The following is a 17,391-nucleotide window of genomic DNA, read 5'->3' as shown; positions in this document are numbered from 1 at the left end:
GAAAGGAGACCTTTTGTATGAACACCCTGCAAAGCAAATGCAGATTTTAATTAAACGTTTAAATTAATTTCCCCTTACCCACACTTTTCTCTTGCCAAGTGCCCAAATGTTGTCATTTGTTTCCTGGTGTTTTTTTTCCATGCCTGCTCACAGAAACTGGGTACTATATCAAATCAAACCTGTACTCACCCTGGATAAGTGTAATTATGAAGTCATCACAAACCAAGAGGTGGTTCCAGTGAGCTGTTGGTGCCACTTGAATATAACAATGTACATTGTCTTCTCACTGTTATTCTCCTCCTCAGAACCCTCAGGAGATGAGGTCATCGAGGAGATGTTCCTGGCAGAGCACGTGGCCAATGAGATGGCTATGAGCGACATACAGAAATGCTTCACATCAGGTACTGTAGAGCCAGAAATAATGTGTTCAGGTCATGGGCCGTTGCTTAGGTAGAGGAACTGCACCTTAAAATACATCCTGCCTGAAGTCAAAAGTTGCCATGTGCAAATAAAGCTCAATACTGTCAACAATTGCGATTGTATAGGATTAAAAGTGGTTAGCATGCTGTGAACCATTTCCTTAAAGCTGTTTACACCTTACATTTTCTCCTGCATTTCCACAGAAAAGCTGGCAAAGGTGGACAAAACCGATGTAGCTCATGAGATTTGTTGAAGGAAGCATAGCTCAGTCATGAGACTTCTTGATTACAGAGTTGCTTTGTCTTTTTTGTGTCCAGCTATGGGACCGGGGCGTGAGATCCAGGTGACCGTGACCGTAATGGAGAGTCCAGAATCTCCACCTCAAACGGTAGAGGAGCCAGATCCGCCCTCGTTGGTGACGGCCTATCGGAAGGCCGATGTGGTGCTGGACACGCCCACGGAGACCATCGAATCTGAGGAACTGACACCAGAGCCCCTTGAGGACCTGGAGGAGGAGCCAAGGGTGGAGTCTCCGCAAAGGGCGTCGCCCTCGCCATCGCCAACCAAAGAGATGGTCACCGAGCCTGAGGCCATGGAGGGGGAGGAGCCTATGGAAGTCTCACCCGCTGAGACTTCTGGGCCAGACACGGAGGTCGAGCAGACTGCTCTACAGCCACAGGCACGGGAGGTGGAGCCGGAGGGAGAGGAAGAACAAGAGGAAGAGGAGGAGCAGAAAGGGGAGGAGCAGAAAGGGGAGGAGCAGAAAGAGGGGGAGGAGAAAGAGAAAGAGGAGAAAGAGAAAGAGAAAGAGGAGGACCAGACGGAGGTGGAGAAAGAGGAGGTAGAAAAAGAGAAAGAGGAGGCGGTTAAAGAAGAGGTGGAGAAAGAAGAGGTGGAGAAAGAGGAGGTGAAAGATGTCCTCCCCGTGGCAGTAGAGCTGGTGCCTGTGGAGGTCCCATCAGAGGCCAGTCCTGCTGTGGAGATGGACACCACCCCGGCGAGTGAACACAGCTTCTCTGACCTCAGCTCCCCAGCTGAGGAAACAGCCCCCAAACGCTCGCCCCAGGAGGAGCGACCCTCAGACAGCCCGCCGAAGCCCACCCCCTCGCCCCCGCCTGCCTGGCCCTCCCCCAAGGAGCCGTCCCCTCCCCCAGCCGCTGCTACCCCGGCCCCCGCCGAGCTCGCGGGGAACGTGCCTTCCACCACCTTCATCCCCGTCACTCCCAAAATCGGCATGGGGAAGCCCGCCATCTCCAAGAGGAAGTTCTCTCCAGGAAGGCCCCGGGCCAAACAGGTAAGCCGCAGGTTTTTGGGATCATAGGCTGATTAAGGCCACGCCCCTGAGCGCAACTCTGGACCCTATTACTTTTTAGCTTAGTCACGTCGATTAGTCCCACGCCACAGGGTGTCATAATTCATGTGGAAAGGTTCTTGTGGAACCTACTGGGCTTCCGGGAGTGCTGTAGGCACCCAGCGACCGCAGAGCTGGGCCGATGTGCCATCCGGCTGAGGCAGGGAGAGGTAAAATGGGCCTTTGAGGAGGTGTGTAATTTAGGTAAGCATTCCTCTGACAGTGTGACAGAAAGGGGCCCAGACCTAATTTTCACTGCCGGATTGTGTGGAACGTTCTTTCCCCCGTGTGTCTCGTACTTGTGATTTCTAAGCCTCTGAATGCAATGGCAGTCTTGTCGGCTTTTTTCTTATTTTTTTCTTATTTTTTTTTAAGGTTAGCCAAGCTGTCAGAAATTGAAATCAGACTTGACATCTGGCCAGTTTTAGAGAGGATTAAGGATGAAAACATAAACTGTAATCTGAGCTCCGGTTTTCATCAAGTTTCCCTCCCCAGGTCCCTCCTCGCTCTTGCTCTCCTTCTCCCTCTCCTTCCCCTGTTCTCTTTCTCTCTGAATAACTCTCCCTCTTTCTCTCCCCCTTTCTGTCTATCTGTTGACAGAGGTTCAGTTTGGAAATGTATTCATTTATATGGGTAGAGTACAGAAAAAATTGAAACATTTGCCATTTTTTGCTTGTCTTATTTGATTTTAGAGACGTTCAGCTTCTGTTTGATCTCGTCAACAAGACTCGTCACCATGGAAATGAGTTCTGTACATTTGTACAGTTGCCTTCGCCTGCTGCTGAGTTTTATCATTAAATGTGCACACCTTCTATTTTATTATATTTAATTTTCAGTTTTTGATGTCCCAGGAGAATTGTTGGTCGCTGTTGTTAATTTTCAGGGTGGGCAACTGTAGCTTGGACATTTTCAGTTTCTTAGGGGAGTGTGTGCTTCTAGATGGGTGGTATGTGGTCATGTCTGGGGTAAAGTTTATTGAAATGGGCCACATTGCTTTGAACTGTTTTTGAGGAAGGACCACTAGCATGTTGGCCTGGATCATGGTAGCACTGGCAGGTGATTCAATTTGTGCATAACAATTCTGGAGTACATGCTGCTGTCTTGGTTGGAAGGTCATGTATTGAGACCACATTAAGCCTTAATAAGCAGTCACTAGCAGCGCCTACACATTTATAAGGCTGCCTCAGCATATACTGGACCTCCGTCCATCTTATGAATGACTTATGAATGAACAGGACCCCAAATCAGTTTAGGTGGTGACGTGGCACAGCCAATGACAGTCTGTGGGTTGGCATAAATATTTATACATGCTTATGTGCTGCTTAGGATGGCTTAATGGGAGGGCTTAAATAAGATCTTTCAGAGCTTCTACAGGTTTATTTATTTACCAGACTAGCCCACATTTAGTGTTGTCAGTGAGCAAGAGGGGAGAAAATTTTTAGGATGCAGTGTTGACTGTAGGCTTGGTGGGTTGAAGGCCAGCCTGCGTACCAGAAGCAAATATCTTTCATTACGGAGATAGGATGGCGTGGGCAAGCTTCTTCCGTTTTTATCACGTCAGAGTAAGCCCACTCGCGGATTGCTCAGAAACCGTTTGCACCTGTCGTATTTGGGTAGAGTCGGGTGGGAAGACATCTTGTGGTTTTGTTTGCTTTTTCCTTCAGAGAGCTCCCTGTTTGGAGGGGTGTCTGTAGGGCTTTAACGAATCTCGAGGTACGCTCCAAACCCTGGGGCGTGCTTTCAAGATCCCTCCCATTCATGCTCATCCTGTTGACCATGCCCCATGCATCTGTACCCACGTACTATGCCTGTATACACACACCCTGCCCGTTCATTCCGTGGTACTGTTATCTCTCTGTTCTCTCACCAACAGCATTTACACAGTCAAATAGTTTTTTCCATTTGTCTCAAGTCCCCGTAATGATATTGTTTTCATTTTCTCTTCTCCTTACGGGTTAGTTTTGTTCACGACAGCGGTTTTTATTAAGCGTTTTAAAAATGTAAGTTCGGGGCAAGTTTTTACGTGGTAAAAGAATACTCTCCGCTGTTATACATAATTCAGCATAAATTGGCTCGAGAAAATAGCGCTTTTCCTGCTTTACCCCGCAGTAATTGTTTTTACTGTCACTGATTAAACACTTAAGCTCAGAAAAGTGTGTTAAGTGCCCCTGTGGGACGTTTCTCGCGACGTTCCCGTCGGATCCACCGGTGGTGCGTTTTCACGCCGGCGCCCTGCGCCTCCCCCGTCTTCGGCGGTGTATCCACGCCTGGAGACGCGGCCTCGCGCTCCACGCCCGCGCGGAGACGAGCACAGCGCTTTATGAAGTCTGGCATGCAGTTAGCCCCGGCCTGCTTCACGTGTGTGAATACCGAGCCTCCTCCTCCTCCTCCCGCATGCATGCGCACGGCCACGGCGTCGCCCTGGAACTGGCTGCCGCACGCTCTCCCCGGCGGTGTGCGCCTTATCACCGCCGCCTGCGTTCATCACACCGGCCGCCTCCGCCCGCCCGCCGCTCCCAATTTAACACGCATCGCTCTGCCGCGGCGCCCTCGTTTTTATTAATGTATTTTTATTTTCTTTGTCTTACACTGCTCCAGCAGTCTCTCACCAACCATTCAGCTGTCTGGCTCAGCGTTTGCATGTGTGTGTATGTGTCGGTTTGATTTTTCTTTTCTAATTTGTTGTGGGTTTTTTTTTTCCTCCGCTGGCTGTCATTTTATGTTGCTGCATTTTGTCCCCTGTTCTCTCACCCGCTTTGCCTCAGGGAATGCGGATCGCCCTCGGCAACACACACTCACCTTCATGGTCCCCGGACCAATCTGAGGGCTGGGACTCCGCAAAGACCCGGCAGTCCCCGACCGCACCCACCTGGAGCATCAAAGTGGTAATACATGCCTCAAATAAATCAGTAGCGGTGCTGCTTGATGGCCTGTTGACCTGTTAGCAGTGCAGCAGTCTCGTGGTTTAGCTGGATTTGTGTTAGACATGCTGTAGCTAACTGTGACATATCTACCCTACGAAGGAGAGAGTTGTGTTAAATATTGTGCCTGTGATGTCAATCTCTTTACTGGATTGCCACAGTGCGGTATCTTGGTTGGTACTTGTTTCTGAGGTTACTTATGATCATGAATATTATTATATCATATTATTACACTGATATTAGTGGGGAGTGGTCAGTGTGTAGTGGAGTTTTGCGTAAAAAGCTGGCAGTGGAGCTGGCCCTTGACCGTGCAGCGGGGGGTGTTCTGCACACACTCGACCGCCCAGGGACCGGGGCCAGGTGTTCAGGGGCAAGAGTGGTCGTGTTGCTACATGGGGCGCCGTCTGTTGCCCGCCAACAGGCCTGTGTTTTTTCCCCAAGCCACAGGGCCGCTAATCTCCTGGTTCTGGCAGTGTGCCAGGGCAGGTCAGCGACCCGTCCCACACTGAAAATCCCCACTTCCTGATCCAGCGCACCCCCACCCCCACCCCCCATCCCCCACATGCGCACACACACACAGACTCGTACACAGACAACATGCGCACACACGCACACACGCATGCACAGGCACACACACACACACACACACACACATATGCACACAAACACACGCTCTCTCTTTCTCTCTTTTTCTCTCTCTCACACACTCACACAGGCACACGAACACACAAACACATATGCACACAAACACACGCTCTCTCTTTCCCTCTTTCTCTCTCTCTTTCTCTCTTTTTCTCTCTCACACACTCACACAGGCACACAAACACACACACACAGGTGCGCACACACAGACACGCGCATGCACATGTACACACACACACAGACAGGCACACAAAACAAGGAAAGGCAATTCTTGGAATTGAACTGCAATATGACTGGCACGATTAGCCTCTGAGGAAAGGGCTGACAGCATAATGAATCTCAAATGGCCAGAGAGACATCAAAGGGCCCTGTCAACAGTCCAATGTCCTTAAACTGCAGCATTCAGAGCCATGTCTCGCCAAATGTGCCGTGCTGTTTTTAAAATTACAATTATTATCGAAAACATCGGCCTCTCGTTGTTGCTTTTGATCGAATAGCACTTCCTTTGTGGCCGTGTTCCATCTTGAGGGCTGGATTTGGCCCAGATGGGGGGGGTGGGGGAAGATCAAATACAGCACAGCTCTGCTCTTGTCCTTGTCCTCGTAGGTGTAAAATGGCTGTTTGTGGCCCTTTCTTAGGGCTGTGCTTGTGGTGAAGTGCCGTTTGACATTTTACGGAAAAAAAACCAAAAGCTCTCTGCTGCGTAAGCCTCTGTTTTTGAGGGCGGGCGGCTTCTTTAAACAGGCCTCCTCTGACGCAAACCCCTGTGTGTTTGCATGTGTGTGATCCTGTGAACTAACAACGTTCCTCACCTTCATTATAGGCCCTGGGGAGGGGGGGTATGAGGTGAGCTCCTAGGACTGGGCTTTCTGTCACAGTTCCAGTTTTGTGACATTTTAGGCAAATCAAATGCAGGCTTCAGAGTCAGTAGTGGGAAAGCCCCCCCCTGGCAAGCTCCCTTAGGAAGCTGACGTGGACGCTTGTCGTAAACATGCCGCCCCATGTGGAGGAAAGGAGGTGCTTGGCTGGGTGTGGCTGTGTTTGTGTTGGGGGTGCGGGGTGTGGGGGGAAAAGGGGGGGGTTCGCTGCCGAACAATCGGCTGTAGCCTCGTCTGAACCCAACGTGGCCTATGGCTCAAAACAAGAGGACTGCTGGTGTGAACATGCTCCTGGACCCGGCAGCCTCCCCCCTGAAACTGACTTGGTATTGCTTACAACTTACACACACACATTGTGCGTTTGAAACTTGTTGACAGGCCACATCATTTTTCAGAGAATTTCTCACAGAATTTGACTGTCAGCACATTATTCCAATCTTAGTCTGTCCAACTAAACACTGAGTTCTGGGTTAATGTAAAATACTCAGGTCTTTTTCAGGCCGAGCCATGATGCTCCTGGGTAAAATGGAACGATCCATTGTTTTGGGGGGGGGGAGTGGGGGATGTGCAGTGTCTTTTGTTTGGCTGTTTATGAGCGGATAATGATCTCGATAACATTACATCCACAGCCGAGAATATGAGTGACAAAAGGGGTATCATGTGCCTTTCTCATCCTCCTTTTGTGCAGTTGGGTACAATTGATTGTAGGGTCTCACCGAATCCCTGTGGGAGAGAAAAGTGTGGGCTATCAGATGCATCTTTACAAAAGCCTGGAATCTTTTATGCTACGAAATAACCACCAAACAACTTCAATTACTTTACTTCTTCTGGTAATATGTTGCCGTCATACAAAATAGAAATACTTTTTTTTTGCTTTTGATATTATATATATAAAAATAAAAGTGGATTAACTATTTTTATCCAGCCTTTTTTCCTCGTGACCGTCCTCCCAGTGCTGACGTGAAACTGGGTCTCCGGTTTTTATTTCCATCGGTGTTGGTGGCGTTTCAGGACACCACTAATAATTTAGAAAGTTGCAAAGGTGGAGAAAAGAGAGTTCCTTATTCTGAGAAGTCTTCTGTAATTACCAGCCAAGTTCCTGGGGACATCATTACATCAGCCATCTCCCAAAATGCCCTAGAACTTTGTCATGACTAATCGAGTTCTTAAATGTGCTTTCCGCTAACACAAGTGCCAAAAAACGAAAAAAAAAAGAAAGAATGCGATCAAGCTTATCAAGTATATGAATCATGTTTCATTAATGAGGGCTAAATATGGATTACTTGCTCGTATAGGGAGTGTTTGCATTGATGGGATTATGATTTGCCGTCATAAATGTCATCGTGTGAGTAATGGTTGTGGGAATCTCAGGAAGGGTGGGGGTGGGGAGATTAAGATTGATGTTGTTATTGGTCGACCGATGATGTCACTGGGAGTCATCGTGACGGATGTGTGACTGTGACATCATTCACCAACCTCAGGAAGGTCTGCTTCGAGTCCCTCTGTGCTGGGCTCTGTTGTCCGGCCTGACGCTGACGTGCTTCTCGCTCCTTGCAGGGCCGGGGGTCAGGTTTCCCAGGCAAGCGGAGGCCCAGGGGGGCCGGTCTCTCCGGACGAGGGGGACGCGGCCGCTCCAAGCCCAAGAACGGAATCAGCCCCATCGCGGCTCCAGGAGTACGTCCCACACACACACACACGCCCGCCACACAAAGCTGATTACGCAATCCCATCTGTGACAGACCCCTGCATTTCTGGCAGCTTCACATGTAGGCCAGAAGGTTTCTGTGCAAGTCAACACATGCCAGCACATGATGGCCCGGTCTCCATCCGTGGGCGTCCAACACATCTAGTCATGTGACTGCACTCTACTGCTCTGCAGTCATGTTGCGTACAGATTCACTATACCCTCTGCCTTGGCACTAATCCAGGATCGGTGTGTGTGAAAATGGCTCCTTCGCTTTTAATGCCGTGGCAGTGTTGAGTGACTGAGTGTTCAGGTACAGCAGTGGAGTGGGTTTTGGTCTCTCCTGCCAGGGTATGTCTTAACATGCAGAGTTGGGAAATGCTGCGTTTGGCACTGGTGTCAGGCCCTGCAGTCATTGGGGTTTGTTCCGTGCTGCACAGGTGCAGGTGGGCGTCATGGAGACGGCGTTCCCAGGGAAGGAGGAAGAGGAGAACGCCATGCACAACACCGTGGTCATGTTCTCCAGCTCAGACACCTTCACTCTCAAACAGGTGTGTGTGCGTGCGCGGGCCTCTGCGTGACTGTGTGTGTATGTACAGGCATGCATGTACATGTGTGCATGCACGTATGTGTGTGTGTCCCTGCATATGTGTGTGCCTGTACATGCATGGCTGTGTGTATATATGTGTGGTGCTTGCATGTACATGTATCTCGGCCTGTGCATGTGTGCTCACATGTATTAGCGTGTGTTATATTATGGACGGAATGTGTGCTTTGTGTATTCGCATATGTTATGTTATGGACGGAATGTGTACTTCGTGTATTAGCTTATGTTGTGTTATGGACGGAATATGTGTTTGTGTGTATTAGCGTATGTTATGTTTTGGACAGAATGTGTGCTTGTGTGTATTATCGTATGTTATGTCATGGATGGAATGTGTGCTTGTGTGTATTAGCATATGTTATGTTATGTACGGAATATGTGCTCGCGTGTATTAGCATATGTTATGTTATGGACGTAATGTGTGCTCACGCGTATTAGCGTATGTTATGTTATGTACGGAATGTGTGCTTGTGTGTATTAGCGTATGTTATGTTATGGACGGAATGTGTGCTCACGTGTATTAGCGTATGTGATGCGATGGACGGAGGCGCTGACTGGCCCTCTCTCCTCTCCTCCAGGACATGTGTGTGGTGTGCGGGAGTTTCGGACAGGGGGCCGAGGGCAGACTGCTGGCCTGCGCCCAGTGTGGCCAGTGCTACCACCCCTTCTGCGTCAACATCAAGGTAAAGCACGACGCTAACGCGGTCGCCTCACCACTCCTGTCACAGCAGGGCCCCTCAGCAAACCGCCGATGGGCTCCCGGGGCCACGGGGCCGCGGCGCTCCTCACTGCCGCGCGGGTAGATACCTCCGCGACGGGGGAGCAGTGCGGAGCCTTCGTTCCTGAGGCAGCGCTCAACTCCTGTGTAAAGCGTGGATTAGAGTGGATTAAAAGGCACACATCGCCATTGTGCGCCGCTAAATCCAATGAGGCTTAGCGGGAGTGCCCTGATCCTTATCGCCAAAACGCCCGCAATTACAGCAAACAAACTCAGGATGCCAAATTCCCTAAGCCTAAGGTGGCTGGGCTGCTATTGTGGCTGAAGATTACGCCACCCGATCTTCCCTGCAGTGAAGTAGAGAACTCTTCTCGTCGAGAGGTTTTAAAGCACTCTTATGCAATCTCCGTTTAATATGAGTCAATGTAGGCTGGAAATTAAACGCACACGTGTTTATATTTTACTTTTGTTCCTTCTGCGTTTTCCGGTTTCTGGGAATATTCTTATCGACGTTTTGTATTACCAGGTAGTGCTATTGTAATTGAACGTCATCTCGGAGAAAGATACAGTGCGTTGCTCATTTAGAATTGCATTTTTCTCAGAATTGATGCTTTTGGGTATTGATGGCCTTTTCTGATAAGTTGTTATTTCAGATAGGAGATTTTTGTCATGATGGCACCAAATAACTGAAAATGCAACTGTGATTATTAGTCACAATTCTGTCTCATTACTACTCTAAATAACTTCACCTCAGCCATCCTAGCAGTTCAATACCTCATTTTGTTTAGTGGTGCCTGAGCCAATCATCTGTCAAAGCTGACTTTCAGAATACTCTTTATCATTTTAAAGTCATTTTCATTTTCAAGTGGGAGAAGACTGGGCCTGAGGGAGAAGAGACCCTGAGAGACTTGTGTCTGCACGGCCCTTGAACACTGATGAGAATGATGAGATTAGGCTCTGTCAATCTGCATTGCCAGACTTCTTCAGAATGTCTTAATTAACTTGCTATACGGTCAACATGCTAAGTCTTGATAACGTTATGCATATGTACCGAACAAGTTGTGTTAAGAACAACAAAAATAAAGTCCAAAGTGTAGCATTTACATCACTTTTTGTGCTTTTCTTTTTTGAACAACAGAAAAGCGTTTGAAGTTTCATAAATAAAACTGCTGATGTCAGTGAAGTCTTCCGCGAAATTAGATTCAGCCCCTAAATCAAAGGGCTTGTGACCACTAGATGACAATATGACTCTCTGCGGTCACAATAGGGCGGGGGGGGGGGGTGCTTTATGGTCGAAGATTAAGTTGAAGCTTGCTGTTAAACTGATCTCTCACCAGCGGCTGCAAGTCCCTGAGTATGTTCACTTGACAAAGAGGCCTGCCTCAGCTATGCTATTTTAGTGATCGCCTAAACCCTGCTTTCTTTCTCTTCTCACTTTCGCTTTCTATTGGGGAGGCTTTGAAGCTGTGATTCTGTCTCATCTTCAACCAGCCATGCATTCTTTCTCCTTTTATATTCTATCTTTGTTAATATGCCAACATTTTAGCTGTAATATTCTTCTCTTCCTTAAAGGTCATGACTGATATACCTTGGTAACCTGCAGTATTGTCTGAAAAACGTCAATGTGAAAATACATTTCTTAACATTGGTATTTCCAATCTCGCTTCTTGGTCCCTGACTTCTTGAACTTTGACCCTTGGGCTGACCGATGTGCTCTGTTTGCAGATCACGCGGGTTGTGCTGAGCAAAGGCTGGCGTTGTCTGGAGTGCACGGTGTGTGAGGAGTGCGGGAAGGCTACAGACCCCGGCCGACTGCTTCTGTGTGACGACTGCGACATCAGTTACCACACCTACTGCCTGGACCCGCCCCTGCAGACTGTCCCCACGGACAGCTGGAAGTGCAGATGGTGAGAAATGCCCCCTCTGACCCCCACCTCTCCCTCTTTACCTGCCTCCCTAACCTAACTTCTGACCCCCACCTCTCCCTCTTTACCTGCCTCCCTAACCTAACTTCTGACCCCCACCTCTCCCTCTTTACCTGCCTCCCTAACCTAACTTCTGACCCCCACCTCTCCCTCTTTACCTGCCTCTCTTACCTAACTTCTGACCGCCACCTTTCAGTCTTTACCTGCCTCTCTAACCTAACTTCTGACCTCCACCTTTCCCACTTTACCTGCCTCTCTAACCTAACTTCTGACCCCCACCGTTCAGTCTTTACCTGCCTCTCTAACCTAACTCCGACCCCTCACCCCACCTGGCTCTGCCCCCTACCCCTACCTCCTCACACCGCTCCACCCCCACCCCTTACCCAACACTTCACACTGCCTGCTCTCCCCATTAGAGTTTGCCCACAATGAACTGGTTCCAGATCAGTTCCTGTATCACATGCAATTATGGTATAGACTTTGATTAGTGGCAGTTTCTACAGATCAGATCCTAGACCTGCTAGTAATGATTCAGACTACCATAAGCTCCCACCCGCTTACATTTAGCACTGTTCTCATATTTTTTTAAATGGGTGATGGTTTTGTGTCGGATCAGTGTCTAATGGGTGAGCTTGCCTGCCGTTTCTTCAGAACACGTTCAGAGGAATGGTTTCACACGCTTCATTATTTTTGTTTTGGCCGTATTCATTCTAAATGACTGCATGTAATTGCTGTGTGGCAGTTAAGATGTTTAACAACTGGGTTTGTGTAAGCTGGAGCGGAAGGTCACATTCTTCAGATGCTCTGTTGCGTTTCAGTGTGTTGTATATATGTACACATAAATGCAAGTATTGGGACGTTTTCTACTCTGCGCTAATCAAATTTGAATTTGAAATGAAACGATGTGGGAGTAGTTGGCTTATTGAATGGAAGTGTTGTAAAATAGTCCATTGTCTGTTTAAAAACCACATGAAATAAATGCGCCGTGAATCTTTCTGCAGGTGCGTCTCCTGTACCCAGTGCGGTGCCACCTCCCCTGGCCCGCGCTGCGACTGGCAGAACAATTACACCCAGTGCGCCCCCTGCGCCAGTCTGGCCAGCTGCCCCGTGTGCCTGCAGAAGTACTGCGAGGAGGAGCTCATCGTGCAGTGCCGTCAGTGCGACAGGTGGGCACGCCCGGCCGCTAACGCTTCTGGGGGATGTTGAAACGGTCCCGCCGTAGCGCGGGCCTCCCCTCCCGAACCCTCCGTTCCCCCCCCCCCGCTGCACCTCCGGGTTTTATCTGCGCCGTTCACTGCGGACGTCCAGGCCGGCCTTCCGATACGACTGCTCCGTCGACGAGCTCACGCTCTCTAGCCACGGGGGTTGAGCTGCGGGGTTTTTTGGTCCCATCTGCTGCAGTTTTTGTGAAAATGTTTTTACGTCCAGAGACTCATTCCGTTCCTCCTCCTCGCAGGTGGATGCACGCGGCGTGTCAGAATCTGAACACGGAGGAGGAGGTGGAGACCGCGGCGGACGACAGCTTCGACTGCACCATGTGCCGCGCCCACATGCCGCCGTCGCAGGGTGAGGCTTTGGGCCGCCTGGAGGAGAGCCAGCGCAGAGACCGTAGCTGCTGGTTACCCTCCACTCCCCTCCCTCCCCTGTCTTTCCCTGCTCCTCTGTGTGTGGTGGAGCCAAAATGGAGGACACAAGTGCATTTTTTTTTCCCATCCAGTTACGGTCCTTAGAGAATTGTATCAGGGTGGGGGGTTATGGTAGGAGAAGATTGTATCTGTTGTTTGCGGTAGTTTTTGGCTCAGATGCTCCTGAGAGACTGGAAAGTGTTAGTCCTGCAGAGCACTCTACATGTCCATTACTGTGAGATTTGGATCTCCGCCACTTGCTCTAATGCTCTTGTTTTGATCCGCCTGTTTCGTGCAGTCACCACAGTCGCAGCCTCCGCGGAACCCGTCGAGCCACCAATCGCGCCGCAGATCGTGGCGAAAATTAAGGAACTGGGTAACGGGCCATGTTTTTTTTTTTTTGGTACAAACACAGCTGTTTGGGTTTTAATGGTGCGGCTCGGAGACTGACTCCCCCCTCCCCCTTCCCTCTGTGCGTCAGACCCGGCGAAGACGTACACGCAGGACGGCGTGTGCCTGACCGAGTCGGGCCTGTCCCAGCTGCAGAGCCTGGCCGCGGCGGCCTCCCGCCGGAAACGGCCCAAACCCAAACTCAAGCTGAAGATCATCAACCAGAACAGCGTGGCCGTGCTGCAGACCCCGCCCGACCCCCAGTCCGAGCACTCCCGCGACGGGGACCTGGACGACAGCAGAGGTACCCCCGCCCTCCCCCCGAACTCTCACCCGTACCCCCGTGCTCTGCTCCGCTCCGTAGTGTGTGAGCCAGGTGGAGAGAACCTGCTCCTCGTGCAACTCACAATCCAGGGCCTCATGGTGCATAAATGTTTCTGTACCGACTGCAGACACAGTACTTGTTGTACTTGTACTTGTTGTAGTTGTTTTTGTTTTTTTGGGTTGCAAAACAGAATTTTAAAATATCACTTGAACCCACAATATAATTGTTTTAAATGTATATTGTGAGTTTCAGGGGAGAGTCAATAGTACATAGTCGAGTGGGTGTGGACCATTTTGCTGAATATTATGGCGAGGAATGTAACACTGCTTTTTTTATCCATGTTGTAATGCATTGTTTGGTCAGTTAATTGTATTTACTGCAGTTTCTTTTCACTGACAATATGGACTTTTATCATATTTATTTACAGTGTATCCATTCTTTTCGGTTGCTTTTTCTTCGAGCTCTCTGGCTGTTCTTTCAGCTCAGAAAGCTTTCATTTTTATGTTATTAATAAGCAAATTAAGTTTTTTTTTTGTTGCCTGGCACTGAAATTGTCGCTCCGATGTGAGGTGCTGGGGTGGCGTTTCTGCCATGTTCACGCCCTGCTGGGGCTTTATTTTGAAGATCACCCCCTCGGTGCATCCAGAGCCGCCGCCGCGTTAATTAACGTTCGCTTTTTCTGTCGTCTGAGATGTTAGCGAGGTGTTTATTTGGGTGTGATTATTCCAGGTGTGTCCTCGTTTCAGTAAGTGGAATTTGTCATGTCATGTCGAGGAACAGTGGGAGAATTCCCTTCTTCAGCTTCTAAAACAAGAGTTTTCCGCAAACGCAAAACTTTTTAAATGACCTGGAAATCGTAAAGTAATTAAAAGCTTCAGTCCTTTCCTGACTCACAGGGATTAATTCTACAGGGTGGTGAGAATGAGCGGAACGGAATATGTGGGGAGTAAATATACCAGGGAGAGGGCGTAAGGACTTTAAATATGAAAATTGTGTTGTGCAAATTGACCTCCCCTTGATCTCGCGATGAGGTGACTGCGTAGTCTCTGACGGTGAGATTGTGTGTGTGTGGCCCCGTGCAGAGGGAGACCACTTGGACTGCGTGGGGAAGTCTGACTCCAGCCCGGAGCGGGAGGCCGCAGACGAGGACGGCAAGGGGCCCGAGGGCCCGGACGGCGCCAAGAAGAGGAAGAGGAAACCGTACCGGCCGGGTAGGGGGCCTGATTGGAGACGACATCTCCACCGGACCGTGAAATGGCGCAGTGCGCACGACAAATCCTTAAACAAGGCCCACAGTGGCTCGCTACTGAAGCTCGCCTTTCAGAGGAGCACTTTCCCCTGACTTTAAAGGCCTTTCTTTCTCTTTCTTTCTTTCTTTCTCTGTATTATGTAGCATTGGCCTTATCCCATTCACTAAACCCATCACTTAATTTGGGTGTGGCCTTGTGCCTAAAGCTAGCCTCCTGATGCTGTCAAATGTAATTTTGTTTTCTCAAAAAGGTAGAATACTGCAAATTCGGCCTGGCTTCAGGTGTGCTAATGTGTCACTGCCCTGACCGTTTGTTGATTGATTGAGCCTCTATAGCACTACAGTTGAAGCACATCCACCCATCCACAGCATTCACCTATTCACCTGTAACTACTTTTGGTTTTATTGCCATTCTGAGCACAAGTGTTTTGTTCACTGGCTACTTCTGATAGCTAATGGACAATTGAGAGGACCTAATGAAATGTTTACAGGAGCAACCTTTGGCAACCCCGCTCTGGCAGAACAAATCCAATATTTTGCTACCTCTATAGGCTCCTGTTTATAGCTGCCTAATAGTGTACCCAGGGACATAGGACTTCTTTATTCTTACAGACAGACAGAGCCGTAATTATGGAGGAAGCAGATTATGGTCAGCTGTTGAACCGGCCTGCTTCATGCTTGATCTTGTAAACGTGCATTGGTAATGATGTATAGATAGATGGATAGAAATTGATTTCAATGGCAAACCATCTGTTGAATTTAAGGTCTTCATTTGTATAGTGTTTTATATAGTGGTTTTAGTGATTTGGTCTGCTCTTTCTTTACAGTAGTCTGTTTTGTTCAGGGTGTACACTGGTGAACCATAAATAGCCTTAATGATGAGACTGTCCTTTTTGTTATATGGTTTCTTTCTGTTCTGAAATTCTTTCTTTCTCCTAAGGTACTGCCCATTTTGCATCCTTTGATCTCAGAAGCAATTAGAGAGAGAAAGGGAGCAGGAGAGAGACCTCATTCTTTTATGGCCAAGGCTTTTGAAAGATATAAGGAGTGTTTATTTTTCCCTTGGGACAAAACAAAAACATTTCCCTTTCCCTGTCACGTGTCCTCTAGACGAACCAGTGGCCAATGCATTTGTTTTCAAATACAATAAAACAAAAAAAATGTAATGTTCTGCATTACTGAGCGGGGGTGGGGTGGCTTCTATTCACTGACCTCCTATTGCGAGTGGATTACCTTTATCTGTCAGGAGCTGATGTCACTTTTTTAAGGACTAAATGTTTAGATGTGATATCTATTTCTTAATTTAGTTAAAACCTAAATTACAGTCTTGTTGAAGACTGTGGATATAGCTTGGCGATATAAAATATGGCTATAAAAACTATGAAAATAGCTTGGTCTTATTGTACCTGAAATGTTTCCCAAAGGGCATGCGAGATGGTTGCTGAAACACGCTTCTGGGATCTGGGGCGTACTTGTCACCATAAATAATGGCTCCTATCACAGGCCTTAATGTCTTGTGTCCTGGTGCTGTGCTTCATCCCTACTCCTGTGTTTGCCCTGCTTTTCTCACTGTGTTGGGTTTTCCCTCCTTAGGAATCGGCGGGTTTATGGTGCGTCAGAGAAGCCGGGCGGGTCAAGGCAAGGCCAAACGTTCCCTCTCCCGGAAGGACTCTTCAGGGTCCGTGTCAGAGAACCCGCTAGGGAAAGATGAAGGTAGGCACTCAGGGTCTGATTGCTTTAGCCTGAGTTCAGCGAATTAGAGCAGCGGTCATAAAATCTGGCCTTCAAATCTAAATCCAGCGCTGGTTTTCACTTCTTCTGAGTAAATAACTGAAGAATTAGTGTTACTGATTGACTGTCATCACCCCTAACTCACAGGTAAAGGGAGGGTGGAAAACCAGCAGTTCTCAGCTCTCAAGGACAGTCATTTGATGATCCCTGATCTAGAATCTTCTTTGGAGTGTATGTAACATTCAGTGTGGACTGTGAATAAGTCGTGTTTGGTCATGGCTGTGGCAGGCTGGAGTGAGGCAATGCCTGACACGCCCGTGGAGGAGACTGTGCCAGGGTCCGAGTGTCTGGAGAAGGCCAAGAAACGCTACCGCAAGAAGAAAACCAAACTGGAGGAGGCCTTCCCCTCCTATCTGCAGGTGGGTTTGCACTAGCAAACGCTTGCTCATATGAATCATTCTTCTTTATTTTTCCATCTATATCATACTTAATTCCTGGAACTAAACAGGTTCCAGGAATTAATTCTTGCTTCAAAATGAAGAGCCCTGTAATTTCCATTATTTAAAACTAAAGGGAATATGAATTCTCTTTTTATTATTTAAGGGTGCAACCCTTTTGTTGTGGGTCAGTTCCTTTCTGACTTTGGTTTGCGTGGTTTGTCAGTGAAAATAATGGTTACCTTTGATGAATAAAATTAAAAGTAACAATTATGCTTGAGGTTTGCTTACTTATTGGATGAGGCACGTGTTTTTCTGAAAGGCTTTTCTGGACCTGAATTTAGTACCTACTTAATGAACATCTAACCAAGTGCTTTCTTTTTTAGAACTGCTTGTCCTCTCTGAGTAGTACAGAGGGCTAAGAGGTTCCTTTCTTTTAGTTATTTTTTTATTTCGATTATTTTCCATGTTATTTCTCTCTCGGGTTGTGG

The 17,391-nt window shown here is 48.3% G+C and overlaps 1 protein-coding gene across 8 annotated transcripts in view; it reads left to right on the top strand.

Moving 5' to 3' along the window:
* LOC133138029 (histone-lysine N-methyltransferase 2C-like) overlaps positions 1-17,391 on the top strand; it is a 122,949-nt gene that overhangs the window by 64,939 nt on the left and 40,619 nt on the right. For 6 of the 8 annotated variants that reach the window (XM_061256508.1, XM_061256505.1, XM_061256503.1 and 3 more), the window contains exons 13-26: positions 306-401; positions 738-1,714; positions 4,537-4,656; positions 7,770-7,886; positions 8,337-8,447; positions 9,079-9,183; positions 10,944-11,125; positions 12,145-12,309; positions 12,600-12,709; positions 13,067-13,144; positions 13,250-13,462; positions 14,566-14,694; positions 16,326-16,445; positions 16,752-16,882. In XM_061256508.1, the coding sequence (XP_061112492.1) occupies positions 306-401; positions 738-1,714; positions 4,537-4,656; positions 7,770-7,886; positions 8,337-8,447; positions 9,079-9,183; positions 10,944-11,125; positions 12,145-12,309; positions 12,600-12,709; positions 13,067-13,144; positions 13,250-13,462; positions 14,566-14,694; positions 16,326-16,445; positions 16,752-16,882 (2,654 nt within the window). The remainder of the gene's footprint in view (positions 1-305; positions 402-737; positions 1,715-4,536; positions 4,657-7,769; positions 7,887-8,336; positions 8,448-9,078; positions 9,184-10,943; positions 11,126-12,144; positions 12,310-12,599; positions 12,710-13,066; positions 13,145-13,249; positions 13,463-14,565; positions 14,695-16,325; positions 16,446-16,751; positions 16,883-17,391) is intronic. The other 2 variants (XM_061256509.1, XM_061256506.1) reach the window with 1 other exon arrangement.

Source organism: Conger conger, chromosome 9, assembly GCF_963514075.1.
Source record: "Conger conger chromosome 9, fConCon1.1, whole genome shotgun sequence".
NCBI lineage: Eukaryota > Metazoa > Chordata > Actinopteri > Anguilliformes > Congridae > Conger > Conger conger.
The sequence above is the reverse complement of the archived record's forward strand: the minus strand, read 5'-3'. Positions and strand labels throughout refer to the sequence as shown.